This window comes from Eptesicus fuscus, chromosome 2 (genome assembly GCF_027574615.1).
Source record: "Eptesicus fuscus isolate TK198812 chromosome 2, DD_ASM_mEF_20220401, whole genome shotgun sequence".
NCBI lineage: Eukaryota > Metazoa > Chordata > Mammalia > Chiroptera > Vespertilionidae > Eptesicus > Eptesicus fuscus.
The window spans coordinates 113,714,543-113,730,895 of NC_072474.1; the positions used below are offsets into that span (position 1 = coordinate 113,714,543).

The 16,353-nt window shown below is 49.4% G+C and overlaps 1 protein-coding gene and 1 pseudogene across 3 annotated transcripts; one reads left to right on the forward strand and one right to left on the reverse strand.

Moving 5' to 3' along the window:
* Positions 1–6: 6 nt before the first annotated feature.
* LYAR (Ly1 antibody reactive) lies at positions 7–16,352 on the reverse strand. 3 transcript variants are annotated; one of them, XM_028159659.2, is made up of 10 exons: positions 16,236–16,352; positions 12,117–12,170; positions 9,222–9,396; positions 7,470–7,584; positions 6,761–6,868; positions 6,573–6,656; positions 2,470–2,881; positions 2,038–2,121; positions 964–1,049; positions 7–308 (listed from the first exon to the last, which is right to left on the reverse strand). In XM_028159659.2, exons 3-10 carry the CDS (start codon positions 9,341–9,343, stop codon positions 174–176), a joined length of 1,146 nt encoding a protein of 381 aa, XP_028015460.2. In that variant the 5' UTR covers positions 9,344–9,396; positions 12,117–12,170; positions 16,236–16,352; the 3' UTR covers positions 7–173. The 3 variants fall into 3 exon arrangements, with proteins under 3 accessions (XP_028015460.2, XP_008149103.2, XP_054564146.1); XM_008150881.3 differs by lacking the exon at positions 12,117–12,170; XM_054708171.1 differs by lacking the exons at positions 6,761–6,868; positions 12,117–12,170.
* LOC114234918 (U6 spliceosomal RNA) lies at positions 5,601–5,700 on the forward strand (annotated as a pseudogene).
* Position 16,353: the final 1 nt, after the last annotated feature.

A 16,353-nucleotide genomic window follows, 5' to 3' on the forward strand; every position in this document is an offset into this window, starting at 1 on the left:
GCTATGGAGGGTTGAGGACAATATATAGTTTATTTTCTCATGAAAGATCTACCAAAAATATATATTCTCTTGTAAGAAAGCACAATTTGAGTTGTTATTATTACATGTTTTACAAACAGCAGTGAAAGGAAGAAATCAACAGAATGGACTCAGTTTATTAAATATAAAAATGTTCACTTCAAAAGTTTGACCTTGTCCTTGAGTAACCTGAAGGCGGGGTTCTTGCTGACTTTCTTGTTGAAGATGGCCAGGAGCTCCTCCTCGGACCTGTGGTGTTCGTCCGTCACCGCGTAATACTGAGCTAGAACCTTCACCAAGGAGAACGATGTCAAACAGGGTCACTGTCCTGAAGATCTACCCACCGTGTTCTTTAACCCAGAAGGAGGGCGACGGTAAGAAATGAAAGCAGCCCAGGTGCTGGCCGCACAGGGGCTGTGCTTGTGAAATCTGTGCCGTGGCACATGTGAGCGCCTGGCTGCATGTGGGTCAGATGTCGATAAAAAACTCAAAACCAAACAAGAAAGCAGCCCTAACCGGTTTGGCTCAGTGGATGGAGCGTCGGCTTGTGGACTGAGGGGTCCCAGGTTCGACTCCAGTCAAGGGCATGTAGCTTGGTTGCGGGCACATCCCCAGTGGGGAGTGTGCAGGAGGCAGCTGATCGATGTTTCTAACTCTATCCCTCTCTCTCTCTCTCTAAAATTCAATAAGATAGATTTTTTTTTTTTTTTTTAAAGAAGAAAGCACTGCTCTGGAATAATAGCAAACTATCTAGAATAATACTTTCAAAACCACGCACGCACTGCTCTGACTGAGTGATGGGAGTCAGCCCCATTCCCTCCCCACGAGAGCAGAGGGGTCACCAGGGCATTGTAAGTGAGACACACACACATTTACAGTATTTTAGGGGTTTTAAAATAAAGAACCGATTCTCCCCAGCTGGTGTACCTAGGTTCGTGTGCATACCTTTTTCCTTAGCTTTTTGACTGCTATTTCATTGTCTGGGGCCTGCTTCAGGACTGCTTTAATAGTCCCCTTCCAATTGAATTTACCTACAATACAAAGAATAACATGCAAAACACTGTGTTTTGTTGTTCTACCAGAAGTGAAAGGAAATGATTTCTGCAACATCTATTTGCTGCCCGGGAAAGGAATGAGTCCTGAATGGGCAGGGTACAGAACACCGTGGAGCAGGCACTGGGCCTGCTCCAATCACACTGTCCAATCACAGTGGCCTAAAAGCACCGCTACCCTCACCGTTCTTGTTCTGAGTGAGCAGGTTAAGCAGGCAACATAAACAGCACCACCACTACAAATTCCTGTAAAAAGATAGAGTTGCTTCAGAGGACCTCAGCAAGATTCATTAAGCATCCACGGAGATCGTGGGGCTAAGCACAGTGAGCAAGACAGAGGGGAGCACAAGTTTAACCTTGAACGAGAGGGGACAGCCACAAACATCACTACACATGGGCCACAAGGCTCACAGCCTTCATGTGAATCTATAATTACCTCAAAGTAAATACTTCAAAAAATTAAAGTTGAGAGCGGGAAGATTCCAAGCTAAGAGATCTAACCCAACTCGGGCAGTCACTGAACCTCCATCAATAAAGCCTCAGTTCCCAGGAGTCCTTGGATCTCGTAACTGGCAGGACCCCGGGGGCTGCTTGGGGCCTAAGGAACGGGAGCAGCTGTGTGGAGGAGGCAGCCTGAAGAGGCGCCTCCCAGGCCAGGGACTGGATTGTGACAAGGACACACATGCCAGCAAGGAGGCACCAGGGACAGACCAGAGATGAGAGGGGAACAGCCAGGTCTGGCTGGAAGACAGGAAGGGGTCCGGGTCTGGGAAAGCACGCGGGTTTACAGTTCCAAAGATAATGCCTATTTCCAATCCAGACGGCTTTCCCTTTATCCTTAAAGCTAGACAGACACGCTGTATGGTGACTCTCAGCCCTCTGGGTACTTTGGAGTCACTCACGCCCTAGAGAACTTGGCTCACCTCCTCCTCCCAACCCAGAGAACAGAGCTTTCCAAATGTGCTACCTTTTGCAGGAGCTTCATGGTTTTCTGGTTCTCCGCCCTCAGCCAGTGCTGGGAACTTAATCTTCTTCTTAGAATACGCTTCAACTAAGTAGAGATTAAAAAAAAAAAAATAGAGATTTTGCATTTCTGATGACATCTATACTTAATGCATCGTCCATGGCCAGCCCCTTCCTTCCATCATCTTGCTCATCCCCGCCCCCCCCCCCTCCCCGCCCGGCAAGCAACCCAGCCCGTGGGGTTTCTCCTCCCGGCAGTGGGGAAACTGGGAGTTGAGAGGTGAGGTCACGTGCCTGGACTCCGCCCAGGTTGCCCTGACCCCACAGCTTATGCTCTTTGCATTACTTGGTTCAAAATGTAAGATCTAACAGATTTTACATACCCCAAATTCAGAGCATGCCCATTTTAACAAACCCTGCAGCATACGCCACACACCTTCGGAAAGCTTCCGCTTCCTCTTTCCCGCGTTTGTCTCTTCCTTGTCCACGGCTCCGTTCACTCCACACTCGCCCGCGCTCCTCGGCCCCTGGCTCTTGTTCCCTGCGGGGCCCGTGGGCTCGGGGACGCCCTCCCCTCCCGCCTCCGGCTCGGCCTCAGGTCTCAGTTTGCGCTTTTTAGACTTCTGACTCTTGGACTTCTCTTGGTGGTTTTCTAATTTTAGTTCCTTCTTTTCTTTTTTCCTTTTCTTCTGCCGCTCTTCCTTCCTTTCTCGCTTATTCTTCTTTGCCTCTGCTGGTCCTGGCGTGGTGGCATTGGCTTTGGCAGGTGCCACCGTGGTGGTGGTTTCCGCAGGTGGCTTTGCCACTGGGTTGAGTGGCTGTTGATCTTGCCCTTTACTGGCTGGTTCCTTTTTATGAAGCAAAACCAAGAAACACGTAAGTATTATCTTCCACACACACCTGTTCACGATCTGCATGTATCTACTGAGCACACTGTTCCAAGAAAAAAGTCTTTATTACTTACCATTTTAGAACTGTGACGCCCCCAGTTAAAATGTAGCAGTAAATACACAAAATGAGAAGAACTCCCCCAGCCCACACCCCTCTCTGCATTTTTAAAACATTTTAGTTATTTATATTTTTTTAAAATGGTTTTATTGATTTCAGAGAGGAAGGGAGAATGAGACAGAAACATCAATGATGAGAGAGAATCATTAATCAGCTGCCCTCTGCGTACCCCCTACCAGAGGCCGAGTCTGCACCCCGGGCATGTGCCCTTGACCGGAATCAAACCCAGTTTCCTTTGGTATACAGCCAATGCTCTGTCCACTGAGCCAAACCAATTAGGGCCCCCTCTCTGCACTTAACAGGCATTTCGTCCCGCTGGAAAAGGAAAGAATCCTTAAATCACTTCCGCCAGACCTTTAATTATGGCTCACAATTCACCTTTCTTTCCAATGAAGGAGAGCACTCACGTGGGGCAGAAACTAGGTTTATGTCCCTGCAGGCCCGGGTTCAAGTTCCAGCTCTGCCAATTACCAGGTGACTCGGGGCAAATTATTTACCTGCTCCGGACCCGTCCCCGCATCTGCACATGGGAGGCAGGAACCCTTCCTCATACTGTTCAAAGACAGATAGAATTGGAAACGCCACGCACTCAGTGCGCCAGCCCAACGCACGAGAAGGGCTTTGTAAACGAGCAAGCGCCAGCCAGAGGCCCAATGGAACCGTCATTCAGACTAGGTGGCTCCCGAGAGGCAGGCAGGGACACCTGGGCAGTATAGAATGGTGGCTAAGGAATCACGGAAAACTGACTACATGCGCTGGGTTCAGGAGAACCTCCCACTCACTGCATCCCTTATTCAAACCAGCACATGGATCATATTTTAATTTTTTTTAAATATGATTTTATTGATTTCAGAGAGGCAGGGAGAGGGAGAGATAGAAACATCAATGATGAGAGAGAATCACTGATCAGCTGCCTCCTGCACGTCCCCACACTGGGGATCAAGCCTACAACCTGGGCATGTGCCCTGACCGGGAATCAAACCCGGGACCCTTCAGTCCACAGGCTGACGCTCTAGCCACTGAGCCAAATTGGCTACGGCTGGATCCTATTTTTAAAAATAACTTCAGCAGAGCAAGTCCACTATCTGCTATACTCCGTGACTCGAAATCTCTACGCCAGCCCTGCCCACGAGCTGGCGCAGAGCTACCTACTGAACTGCGCGGCCGTAAGGTGCCTGTCAGGCAGGGAGAGGGCCAGTGGCAGCAGCTCCGGGAAATCCTGAGACTTATGAGTCCGCAGACCGGGCCCAAGTTCCATCTGTAAGTTACCAGCCAGTTTACTCAACAAGTCACCTCCAGTCTTCACCCTCCGGAGACTAGGTCACAAGAAGGGAGCTACTGTCCCCCAAGACACACCAAATAAAGGACTGGCTTTAACTCAAGTACAATAGGAAGTCATGTTTCCCTCTGACATCAATGCTCACCCTCTGGCAGAAGAGTGTTAACTAAATCGGGGTTTCTCGGTAGCAGTTCAGAGAAATAAAGTCGTCCAGGCACACGGAGCGGGGGGCAAGGAGCAGAGAATGAGTTCAGATACTCTCAGGAGGAAGGGGCAAAGAAGCTTCCCTCCTGCCCTGTAATTGTGTTCATCTGCGTATCCGTTATTATCATCACCACCAACGGCCCCAGATCTCAGCCTGCCATCTGCCCAATCCAGACCAAGTCTCTGATGGTGCTTTGCCTCCACACCCAACCCACAGAGGGGAAGGAGCGGGGAGGCAGGAGCCACACACCCACGCAACAGTTCCTGGTCAATCCATTCTCTGTCTTCTACTTCATGCCAGGCTCTCCTCCAATGTGGTCTCCTCAGTACCACCCTCACTGGCTCTTACCTAACAGAGCACCCTGCTTTGCTCTCTGTCCCTCCTCCTGCCTTCTATTTCTTCCTAATGCTTATCACAACCTGATATTATAGCAAAAACCCACACATATAGTTGTCTGTCTCCCCCACGAGAATACAGCTGCATGAGGGCAGGACTGATTACAGCTGCATCCAGTGACCTGGTGTGAGTTGTGCTGGGTATAAAAAGTATCATGTAGAAGAGGAAGCCGCCAACCTAATGCCCAGCACAGAGTAAAGGGAGGGATAAAATTGCAGGCATGAACTAACGGCCTCAGGACCCCTTGCTTTGCACCAAACACTGGGATGTGCTGTTCATGGAACATAGGCAAACCAATAATAAGCTCGGGTTACCAGGAGCTGTTTACTGATTATTAATTCCTAATATGTTCACAGCTTCAAAAGAACTTTAAAAAAAACAAACTACAGTTGAGCTAAGTCATTTCCAATCTTTGATTTTTAGTAAAAATAATGGCAATAACCTTTAAAAAATAGGTGCCACATAAAGGCCAATTCAATGATTGGTTATAAGATTTCAAAGGCCCAATGTGTGTATTTTGAGACAAATGCTAGATATACTGCCAAGATAAAGTTTCACTTTTATCTAAATTTGCTGCCTAAACTATTCTCTCTGTATAAAGCAAATCAACTCCCTACAATGTGACCAAAGTAAAAGACCAGCCAGACCCACTGTTGTCGTTTCTTAAACTACTAATGATGTGCTCACTCCGGCAGCACGCACACTAAGCTTGGAACGACACAGATCAGCATGGCCCTGTGCAAGAGGACACGCAAATTCGTGAAGCGTTCCACATTTAAAAAACTACTAACGATATAACTCTCTGAATGGGATATTAAGCTCCAAAAAGGAAGCTAGTGCAAATGAATTAAGGTGATAAAATCAAATTAGCAATGTAACCAACACTGTGGCTACACAATATCAAACCCAGACTCCCTGCACCTGTATCCACATCTGAGGACTCGCATTTCCAACCTTTTGACAGGCAGTTGAAACCCACAGAATTCTCCCTCCACTGGAAGGGAAGATACGTGCTTACCGAGTGCCCGCTGAAAGGTGGGCATAAGGTGGGTGCTTTTGTAGTCTCATCTACTTTAAAGCGACAGCAGGTACGGGCCCTGGTGACCCCTCTCCCCTTACCTAGAAGACCACCTAGGCACTCCGTCCTCACCTGCTTCTCTTCCTTCATGGCACTATCCACCTGAGCTAGTTCAGTTTTGTTCACGGCCTGGCACAGATCAGGCACTCATAAGTACTGAATGAATGAATACATGAATGAATGAATATGATCCACCTTTTAAAGAAAAGGAACCGAGGCTCACAAGGTAAGTGACATGCCCAAGATCAAACATATGGCAGAGAGCAGCAGGGATTCAATCCAGGTCTGTCAGACACCCAGAGCTCCTGTTCTTTCCGATACGTCCACCGCCTGCTTTCTAAGCAAATCGTTCCAGGTTAGCTGCTACCATTGTCAAATATGGGGATTAAATGCCTTTCTGTGCACAATAAGAACTCTTCTCTGCAAGGCATTCAGTTATTCCTTCCCATAAATGAAGGCCCAAGAGGCTCTCTGAAAGAGAAGGCTGTCTTGACCTCCAAAAATAAGAATTCCCACTGCATTCTTACTCAGCATGTCTGCCACACGACAAATCTAAAATTAGATCTGACTTACACTGCTGGAAGCTTCAGAAAAGATATTCCACACCTGCTCCAGAATCGATTCATTATGAACTTTTAAACTGTTCTTCATCCAATTCTATAAGAAAAAAAAAAGGGGGAGGGGGGAGTCTCATTGAACAGTAAACACAGCTGTCCCTGATGGCCCATGTCCCCAGTCAGGGAGCCATATCAAATACATACCTGAAATTTTGCCTTTTTCCTGGGAATGTTGTCAAAACCACTAATTTGCTCTAAAAGTTCTCTCACTTTGGGGCTGACATTAGGTCTTTTTATTAATTCATTAACTTTCTACAAAAAAGACAGACAAAACAAAAATAATAAACAACTGACACATACATTTCATGTAGCCAGGACTACAGAATCCACATGTCAAGTCCCGATTTTGTATTAATGTCTATTCTTATAAATCCAACATAGCATTGGAAGCCCTGGCCAGAGCAAGTAGGCGAGAAGAAATAAAAGTCATCCAATTTGAAAAGAAGTAAAATTATTTCTGTTTTCAGCCAACATGGTCTTATATGTGGAACACCCTACAGATTCTTCAAAAAGAACCTTTAGAACCAATAAACAAATTCAGGAGAACTGCACTCAAAAATCAAACTGCATTTCTACAAACGGACAATCTGAAAAGGAAACTAAGAACTTAAGCAAGGAATGTATGTAATACTGAGTTAAAACTACAGAACACTGCTGAAAGAAAGAAGACACAGATAAATGGAACTGTTCATGGGCTGGAAGCCTTATTAAGATATCAACACGACCCTTTGTCTAGCTAAGGCGTGCTGTTTCTGGGTCTTGTCTGCTTGGCGAGGCATTTATTCTTGGTTTCTTAGGCTTCCAAAGAAAAATGGAAGGGTCAGCTGAGACCACTAGATGACTCAGAACGTACCTGCACCCACGCCTGCTGCTTGATATCGCCTTTGTGGGCTTTCCCTTCATACCCTTTGCCGCCGTACTTCTGATCTTCACTTATGCATTTCACATGGTTTTTATAGTCCTCGCCCCTGTGAGGTGACAGAGGTCCCACCGTTAGGTGCACTCTCAGCGGAGGCTGTGTGATGTCAGCACGCTGCTCCTGCCTTCGGCAGTCCACGCTGGCCCACTGCGCACGCCCCCCACCTACTTCACTTACTGTGCTCACATCCTGCTGCAGAAACACATTTTCCTAGCTCCAAAGTGTTCAATAGGAAACCCACCACCAAACTTTCCATGCATTTTTTCAACAACAGGAATATTGATCATAATGTACAACTGAAACTAATTTGTTATATGTCAATTATACTTCAATAAATACATATTTTCTAAATAGGGATTATCCGGTCACTAAAAAGTTCTGGGTCTCAGAGTCAGAAAAAAGAAAACTCAATTCTGTCTGTCTTTCAGAAGCTGTATGGGGCCCTCAAGGAAATGTGTGGGCAAGGTCAGGCACAAACTCCCTGGAGGGAAAGAACCTGTTTTATCATCCATCTTCCTCCTAGGATCAGGTACAAGCAAAGACTTTAGTCATTTCCAAAAACAGTTTTTAAATATCACTGCTCAAGCCCTAGCCGGTTTGGATCAGTGGATAGAGCATCGGCCTGTGGACTGACTGAAGGGTCCCAGGTTCGATTCCGGTCAAGGGCATGTACCTTTGTTGCAGGCACATCCCCAGTAGGGGGCACGCAGGAGGCAGCTGATCAATGCTTCTCTCTCATCAATGTTTCTAACTCTCTACCTCTCTCCCTTCCTCTCTGTAAAAAATCAATAAAATATTTTTAAAAATCAATAAAATATAAAAATAAATAAATATCACTGCTCTAGAATAAAATAAAACAGACTGTTAGCAAACATCTCTCAAATGCACGTGCACCTTTTGACTGGCTGCCTCTGAGGCTTAAGGGGGGTTAGATGGAGGAGGTTAGCCAGCATCGGACCACCCTGGAGATGCAGCCAGATGAACACTCAAGGCCTGTCCTGCCCCTCCCCCAGTTCCTCACCTTTCCAGAGACATCCCCTCCCCCAGTGGAACCCCAGCATCACCTCCAATTTCCTGGGAAGGACTTAGGCTTCCCTCTCAGACACCCCCTCACTGTGAATCAGCAAACTTCTTTCTGGTTTATAAACCCCCTCTTCAGTGTGACCAGCACCCCATACCCTGAAACCTCACTCTAGGGTTCCGTCCCAGGGTCTGGAATGGTGGCAACGAGATGACAGCAAGCGCCACTGATGGGTCAGATGCTCTGATCACCTCAATTCCCTTCCTGTCTTCTTTTTAATCATCCAGACCAGGCAGATGGACTTGTAACCCACTTTTAATTTTTTTCATAATTTCTTTCCTCAAATTTGCCTCTGATTTTTTTTTTTAAAATATAGTTTTATTGATTTCAGAGAGGAAGGGAGAGGGAGAGAGAGAGAGAAACATCAATGAGAGAGAATCATTGTTCGGCTGCCTCCTGCACGCCCCCTACTGGGGATCAAGCCCGCAACCCAGGCATGTGCCCTTGATCAGAATGGAACGTGGGACCATTCAGTCCACAGGCTGACGCTCTATCCACTGAGCCACACCAGAGAGGGCATGCTTCTGTTTTTTAAAGCTTTGTGGAAACTGCTTCCAAAACTGGCCTGGACCTTCCTGTGGATACAGGAGTTCCTTGGAACTTACCAGAAATCTTTACCACAGTCAATGCAGGACAGGCATTCGCAGTTCCTGCAAACAGCCACATGCTTTTCCACTTGTATTTTCTTCACTGATTCACCACATGCATTGCATGTAAAAAATACCATTTTTAGCTAAATGATTAAATATTCTCTATCCAAGATAGGCTTTAAGTCTTGTCCTAAAAAGATTAAAAGGAAAGGAAAAAAAAAAAGATAATTTTCATTATAATCTGAAGTTTTTATTCCCAATAAATGATCACACAGCTAACTTTTCAACCATAATTTCACATGAAAATATAAATAACAAAATCAAAGTTGATTAACAATCTATATACAACTCTACCACCATGTAAGCAAAATTATAATTAACAGTGATACTAATGGCTAAGTTGAGTGCATGCTTACCATTTGCTGGGCCCTCTAAGAGCTTTACACATATTAATTTATTTAATCCTCACAGCACCCCTATGAGGGAAAAGCTATTGTTCACACTTTACATGAGGTATTGAAGCAGAGAGAGATTAAGTAACTTGCCCAAGGTCACACAGCAGTAGAATCAGGATTTAAACTTGGCAGGCTGTCTCTAAGGATGAAGTTTTGGGGGCATTAAGTAAAATATTTTACATTTTCTAATAACTTTCTCTCTCCCTCTGTCCCTCCTTCCCTCTCTCACACTTAGGTGTGCCCTGCAAATTATCTCAGGTCCCCAAATTCAGGAAGAGCATAATGAGGGGAGGAGGGGAGGGAGCTTTAGAGTCGAGAAGAGGCCTACAGATCATTTCTACAGGGCACACAAACATTCACGGCGGCACTGCTGTGCATCCTCAGTGTTAACACAGGAGGAGGGCAGGGAGCTTTAGAGTCGAGAAGAGGCCTACAGATCATTTCTACAGGGCACACAAACATTCACGGCGGCACTGCTGTGCGTCCTCAGTGTTAACACAGGAGGAGGTGCCTCAGGCTGAGTAGACAGGGTGAGGGGCCTCCTTCTGTGGCTCCTTGTGGGATCGATGGGGAAACGGAACCTGCAGCTGTGCTAACTGCTGGGCACTGGGTCACTGGAGGGCGGTCACAGACCCTGCTGTCCCCGGCACTGTGTCAACATGACCTGCGTCTGCACAGATACATAACCACTTAAAAATTCATGGAGCTGCTACTGTGCTCCAAAAACAAACCCATCTGCAAGGGTGACAGAGTCCCAGTAACTTTCCATCTGAGAGGACTGCTGTTTTATATCTAAGCTCCACAGCAACACGACTGAGAACTGCTGAACCTGGCACTTCCTTGCTCGCTGTGAAAATTAAGGCAAAGATCAAGTAAATGGGTGCAATGCGCTTCAGGGCAAGACTTCTTCCCAAATCCTTCAGCACAAAGGCGCACCTCCTGGTTCCCAGGGCATGCCCGTGCCTGCGTCCCTCTCCTCCACCGCCCTGCCGGTCACTGCCGCGGTCACTCCTGAGCAGAGATCAGGGCTGCTCACGCCCGCTCAGCCTTGAATGGAAATGTACATCCTGGCTGCAGCTCCAGGCTTTACAAAGGCCCAGCTGATCTCTCATGGAAGCCTCTGGCTCTCCCCGGCACTGCCGGACATCAGCGTGCCTGCTGACTACGCGCAAACGCCCTGGTCCCGGGTCCCCTCCTCAGCTCGCCATCCGGGTCAGTGAGCAAGGGAGGGCATGTGGTCAGCTACAGCCTGGCACCGAATCCAGAGGAAAGCAACACAGCTGTTCGTTCTAGGATGTGCAGCAACCACACCATCTTCTCACCTGGTTATGGTGCAGACGTGTGACACAGCTGCCCGCCTGGAGAGCTGGCATCACGTGGACTAGGACGCAGCTCCTCCGAGCTTAGCACTGTGCACACGGCAGAGGGATGCTCAGACGGATGCTGCCCGCCCCGCAGGGAGAACAAGGGCTGGAACAAGAGCCAGCACCACCCAACCGAATCAATAGTCTGGAGGGGCACTCTGGTACAAGGACAAGGGCAAACCACCAACTCGGCTCGAGAAACCGAAGGCCATTATACACAAGGCAGAAGCAGAGCGATAAGCCACTTATCTGCTGGAAATGTGTAAGCTCTTTCATAACGAAACTCAACAATGAAAAACACTCCCTCAGCGTGAAGCTACGGCCAAGGGCTTTCTGGCCTTCCCTGCTGAGGTCTCCTGTTTTCTGATCACAGGGGAGGAGAGGGGGGACGGGCTTCGGCAAGTGTGCGATCCCATTGGGAGGCTCCGTCTGTCATCGCGGAAGGTGCGGAGTTAGAGGCCTGGGAAGGACAGGTGGAAACACACCGGCTGGACTGAAAGAAGCCCGTGACGTTGACAAAAAGATGCTGGGAACACCTGTGCAAAACGTCCTCTCTCTGGGGATGAGCCACACGCAGTGTAAACCCCAGTCAGGAGGGGGTTAGTCTGATCACGTGTCCACCAAAACACACACCTCCAGCCCCTTCCCTCAGTCTGTACAGCCAATGCCCGCATCTGGAGATGTGCTCCTTTCCCTTTAAGGGCCGAGCGCGGGGCTTGCACAGTGAGTCAGAACCTACGCTGCATTTTTACTCGATATGCAATGGGGACACTATGGCCACCTGCTTGCTAGGGAGATAAATGAGGCCGCAGGGAGCTTACCCTCACTTATTCAGAGCCGGAGGACATCCCAGCACCAGCTGAGGGTCACCTTGATCAGGCCTCGTACCCGCCCAGCCCCCTGGGGAAACACCTGTCATTATGCAGGACGCACTTGTGTGTCTGTGTGTGTCTGTGTGTGTGTGTGTGTGTGTGTGGGGGGGTGCTGCAAGGAACAGCAAGCTGAAAGCCGCCCTAACTGCACAGCAGACAGGAAGGAGGCCAAGGTCCGTGCAGGCGGAACAATTTCAGAAGTGCAAATGTGACACTTACAAAAATACACCATGTGAAAAGTCAGCCCCTCCAACTGAAGATAGCAAGCATTGCCTAAAACAAGAAATTAAACTCATTAACATTTCACAAGACGAAATAAATGTTAGAGAAATTTAAGTAATTACACAGAAATGGTAAATTTCTCACAGAAATTAGGGGAGCGGGAAACACGCTGCATGAAGACGTTGGGACACCGTCTGCGGGGCTCGACGTCAAACCCTCGGTGTTTAGCTCCAAGTGTAAAAAGATGGCATTCTCCACGGGCTGAGCCTAAACCAGAACCCAGAGCCCGCTTTTCCTTCCTGGCGCCTCACAGGCCCAAGGCTGGGTCCCCATCCAGCCAGCGATGCTGTGTCCTTCCTTCTAGAGAAGGGCAAGTGGACTGGCTGAGCACATGGGGGTCCTCGTCCCAGATAAGTCGCTGTAATTCAACTCAGCAGAATTTACTGAATGCCAAGTGTGCACTGGGATCCACCCACACCCAGGTATCCCCCAAACCCTCCCAAAAAATGTGGACCAGGTCCTCTGTGTGAGCTTCTGCTGTCTATTCGTCTGACTGGGCAATTTACCGAGTTCTCATCACGTGCTATGATCTGAGAAAAGGGTGAGGAATGACGAACACAACCATTAGCTCTCCACAAAGCCATTTCCCATTGGTGATCACAACGGCACCACCACCCAGACTCCGGGCGGCTGTGATTGCCTGGAGACGCCTGCCCTGTCTCTCCGCCATGACTTGCCCTGTCCTTGGCCATCCCTTGGCATCTGGGATCTTGAGGCCCTCATCCCCAAAAACTCAAGAGGTTCTACAAATGACCTTCCACTTTAAAATATAAGGACCCTAAGTCTTAAATCTTAAATATGAGGACTGAGCAAACCACCCGGGTCACAGGGAGGAGGGGGGGTGTGGGGAAATGGTGCGGAGTTGAGGGGCCAAGGCAGCATCTGCCAGGGGCTGGGACCTGAGGAACTGATCAGCATGTAGCCATGTCCTGTTGAACTGGGCCTGGACTGATCTGGGCTGCAGCCCACACCTGCCAATCGAAAACTAAATGACCTCAAAGTGCGCTAACTTTAATGCTCACCCATAAAATCTTAAGAGCATTGTGCAGAACGTGAAATAAGATACCAGCTATGAAAGACTCATCCTTCCCCAATGGTAGGATTTGATTTGCACATCAATGCTGTTACACCCGGTCCCCACCTAAACCCACACTTCTTTAAAGATGACCTTCAATCCCCCCATCTATCTTCATAAATTCACTCCCCACCCCACGGGTGCTACTCTACCTGATAGCAGGTTTCCTTCTGGGATTAGATTTGTGGTGATTTTTAACCCCCGCCCCTACATTTTTACAAAAATGACATTCACTGCCGAAACCGGTTTGGCTCAGTGGATAGAGCGTCGGTCTGCGGACTGAAAGGTCCCAGGTTCGATTCCGGTCAAGGGCATGTACCTTGGTTGCGGGCACATCCCCAGTAGGGGGTGTGCAGGAGGCAGCTGGTCGATGTTTCTCTCTCATCGATGTTTCTAGCTCTCTATCCCTCTCCCTTCCTCTCTGTAAAAAAATTAATAAAATATATTTTTAAAAAATGACATTCACTATTCTTTTTTAAAAAATATATTTTATTGATTTTTTACAGAGAGGAAGAGAGAGGGATAGAGTTAGAAACATCGATGAGAGAGAAACATCAATCAGCTGCCTCCTGCACATCCCCCACTGGGGATGTGCCCACAACCAAGGTACATGCCCTTCACCGGAATCGAACCTGGGACCCTTGAGTCCACAGGCCGACGCTCTATCCACTGAGCCAAACCGGTTTCAGCAACATTCACTATTCTTAAAACACTAGAGGCTGGTGGGAATGCAGACTGGTGCAGCCACTGTGGAGAACAGTATGGAGTTTCCTCAAAAAACTGAAAATGGAACTCCCATTTGACCCAGTAATCCCACTCCTGGGAATATATCCGAAGAAACTAGAAACACCAATCAGAAAGGATTTATGCACCACTATGTTCATAGCAGCACAATTTACAATAGCTAAGCTTTGGAAACAGCCTAGGTGCCCATCAGCAGATGACTGGATCAAAAAAATGTGGTGCATCTACACAATGGAATACTATGCTGCCATAAAAAAGAAGGAATTCTCATCATTTGCAGCAACCTGGATGGAATTGGAGAACATTATGCTAAGTGAAATAAGCCAGTCAATGAAAGAAAAATACCACATGATCTCACTCATTTAGGGATAGTAAAGATCATTATAAAGTGATGAACAAAAAGATAGATACAGAGACAGTAAAGCATCAAACAGACTTTCAAATTACAGGGGGAAAGTTAGGGAGAGGTGGGGGAGTTATGAAATCAAACGAAGGACTTGTATGCATGCATATAAGCATAAACAATGGACGCAAAACTCTGGGGGGAGGGCATGTGTGGGTGTGGGGTGGGGGGGTAATGGTAAGATATGTACACATATAATACCTCAATAAAAAAATATTAAAACAAAAAACAAAAAAAAACACTAGAGGCCTGGTGCATGAAATTTGTGCACTGGAGGTGGGGGGGGGGGAGGGCGGGGGGGGGGTGTCCCTCAGCCCAGATTGCGAGAGGGCCCAGGCCAGGCTGAGGGATCCCACCAGTGCACGGGGCCAGGGAGGGACGCAGGAGATTGGCCAGCTGAGGAGGGACCTCGGGAGGGCTCCAGGGCGTGTCCGGCCCACCTTGCTCAGTCCCTATGGGCCGGACCCCAGCAGCAAGCTAACCTACTGGTCGGAGTTCCTTCCCCCCTAGCTGTCAGTGCATGTCATAGCGAGTGGTTGAGCGGCCTTAGCATATCATTATCATATTACACTTTGATCGGTTGAAGGGCTGACCAGAGGACCGGACACTTAGCATATTCGCCTTTTATTATATAGGGTTTCTCTCACACATACACACAGACCTAAACCCCACCGCCACCGCCAAAAGCGCCCTGTGACAGGCCAGGCTGGCAACCTCAGCAGTCCCCACGAGCACTGTGACCTCAGCTAGTCACTGTTCCCCTGAACTTCCAAGTTCTCCCATCTGTGAAACGGGGTCAGGCCAACGAGACCGTCCTGAGCCCCTTTCAGGAGAATTCCAAGAAACCACCGGGATGGTGCAAGGGAAGGCCAGGCGAGCACGGGCTGTCCATCGAGTAGGCACCGTCCACCGTCCCACCTAAGCCCCCGCATGTGGGGTGCATTCACGCAGGACCTCTCCCTTGCTCTTCGCAGAAAACGCACAGGTAGTAGGTAGGCACACCCATCTCCACTTCGCCGGTGGGTAAACCGAGGCGAGGAGAAGCCAGCCCAACCTCATGCCCGCCCCACACACTACATCCCCGGTACTGCTTTCAGCAGCCTCCCTTCACTGGTGTAGTAACCGTCCGTGGACGTCTCCTACCTGCCAGGCTCTGTGCTGGGCGCGGGGGGCTGGGGGAGAGCTGTGTCAACAAGTCCCGGGGGGCCCCTCTCTGCAGGAAGGTCAGCCTTGCAAATACTCACACTCCACCTCCTTCCCCACACGCAGGAGCCGCAGAACGAGCACCACAGGTCCAAGCCCCGCCACAGCGGCTTAACGCGCGTGCGCTCCTGTGACCCGCACACAGTGCCCGGAGCCAGTTCTGCGTTATTCCCTCTTGACAGCCGAGGACCCTGGGCCACAGCGAGGCTAAGGAACTCGCAGCGGGTCTCGCGTGCCGTTGGCGGCGAACCTGGATCCGCACGCTGTGGTTCTGGCCCGAGGTCCCAGCTCTCACCCGCCCGCCCTGAGGCCGCCTCTCTCCGGACCGAGCCCCCCGACCCCGAGCAGACAGGAGCCTGTCCCCCGCTTGCAGCCAGCCTGAGCCCAGCCCGGCGGGGGCAGCGTCTGCTCTGCCCCGAGCAGAGAGGGATTCGGTTTTAAAACCGGGCAGAGCCGGCCCTTCTAAGCCCGGGACGCCTTCCACTCCCCGGAGCACGAATCGGATCCGAAGGGGTGGCCTCCTCCCGTGCGGACAGGCACCCTGAGGGCGAAAACGCAGGCACGGCCACGCCGCCCCCTCACTCTCTGAGCCCGGCTTCCCAGGCCGGACCTCTGAGTCGCCGCTCCTCACCTCTCAGCCGGCGTCCGCCAACGGTTTCAACCGGCCGCGGGGAGCACGTGGGATCGCCGGCCGCCCGCCCGCCAGCCCAGCGCAGCCGCCGCCGCCCGCCTCCGCTTCCCGGCGCAGA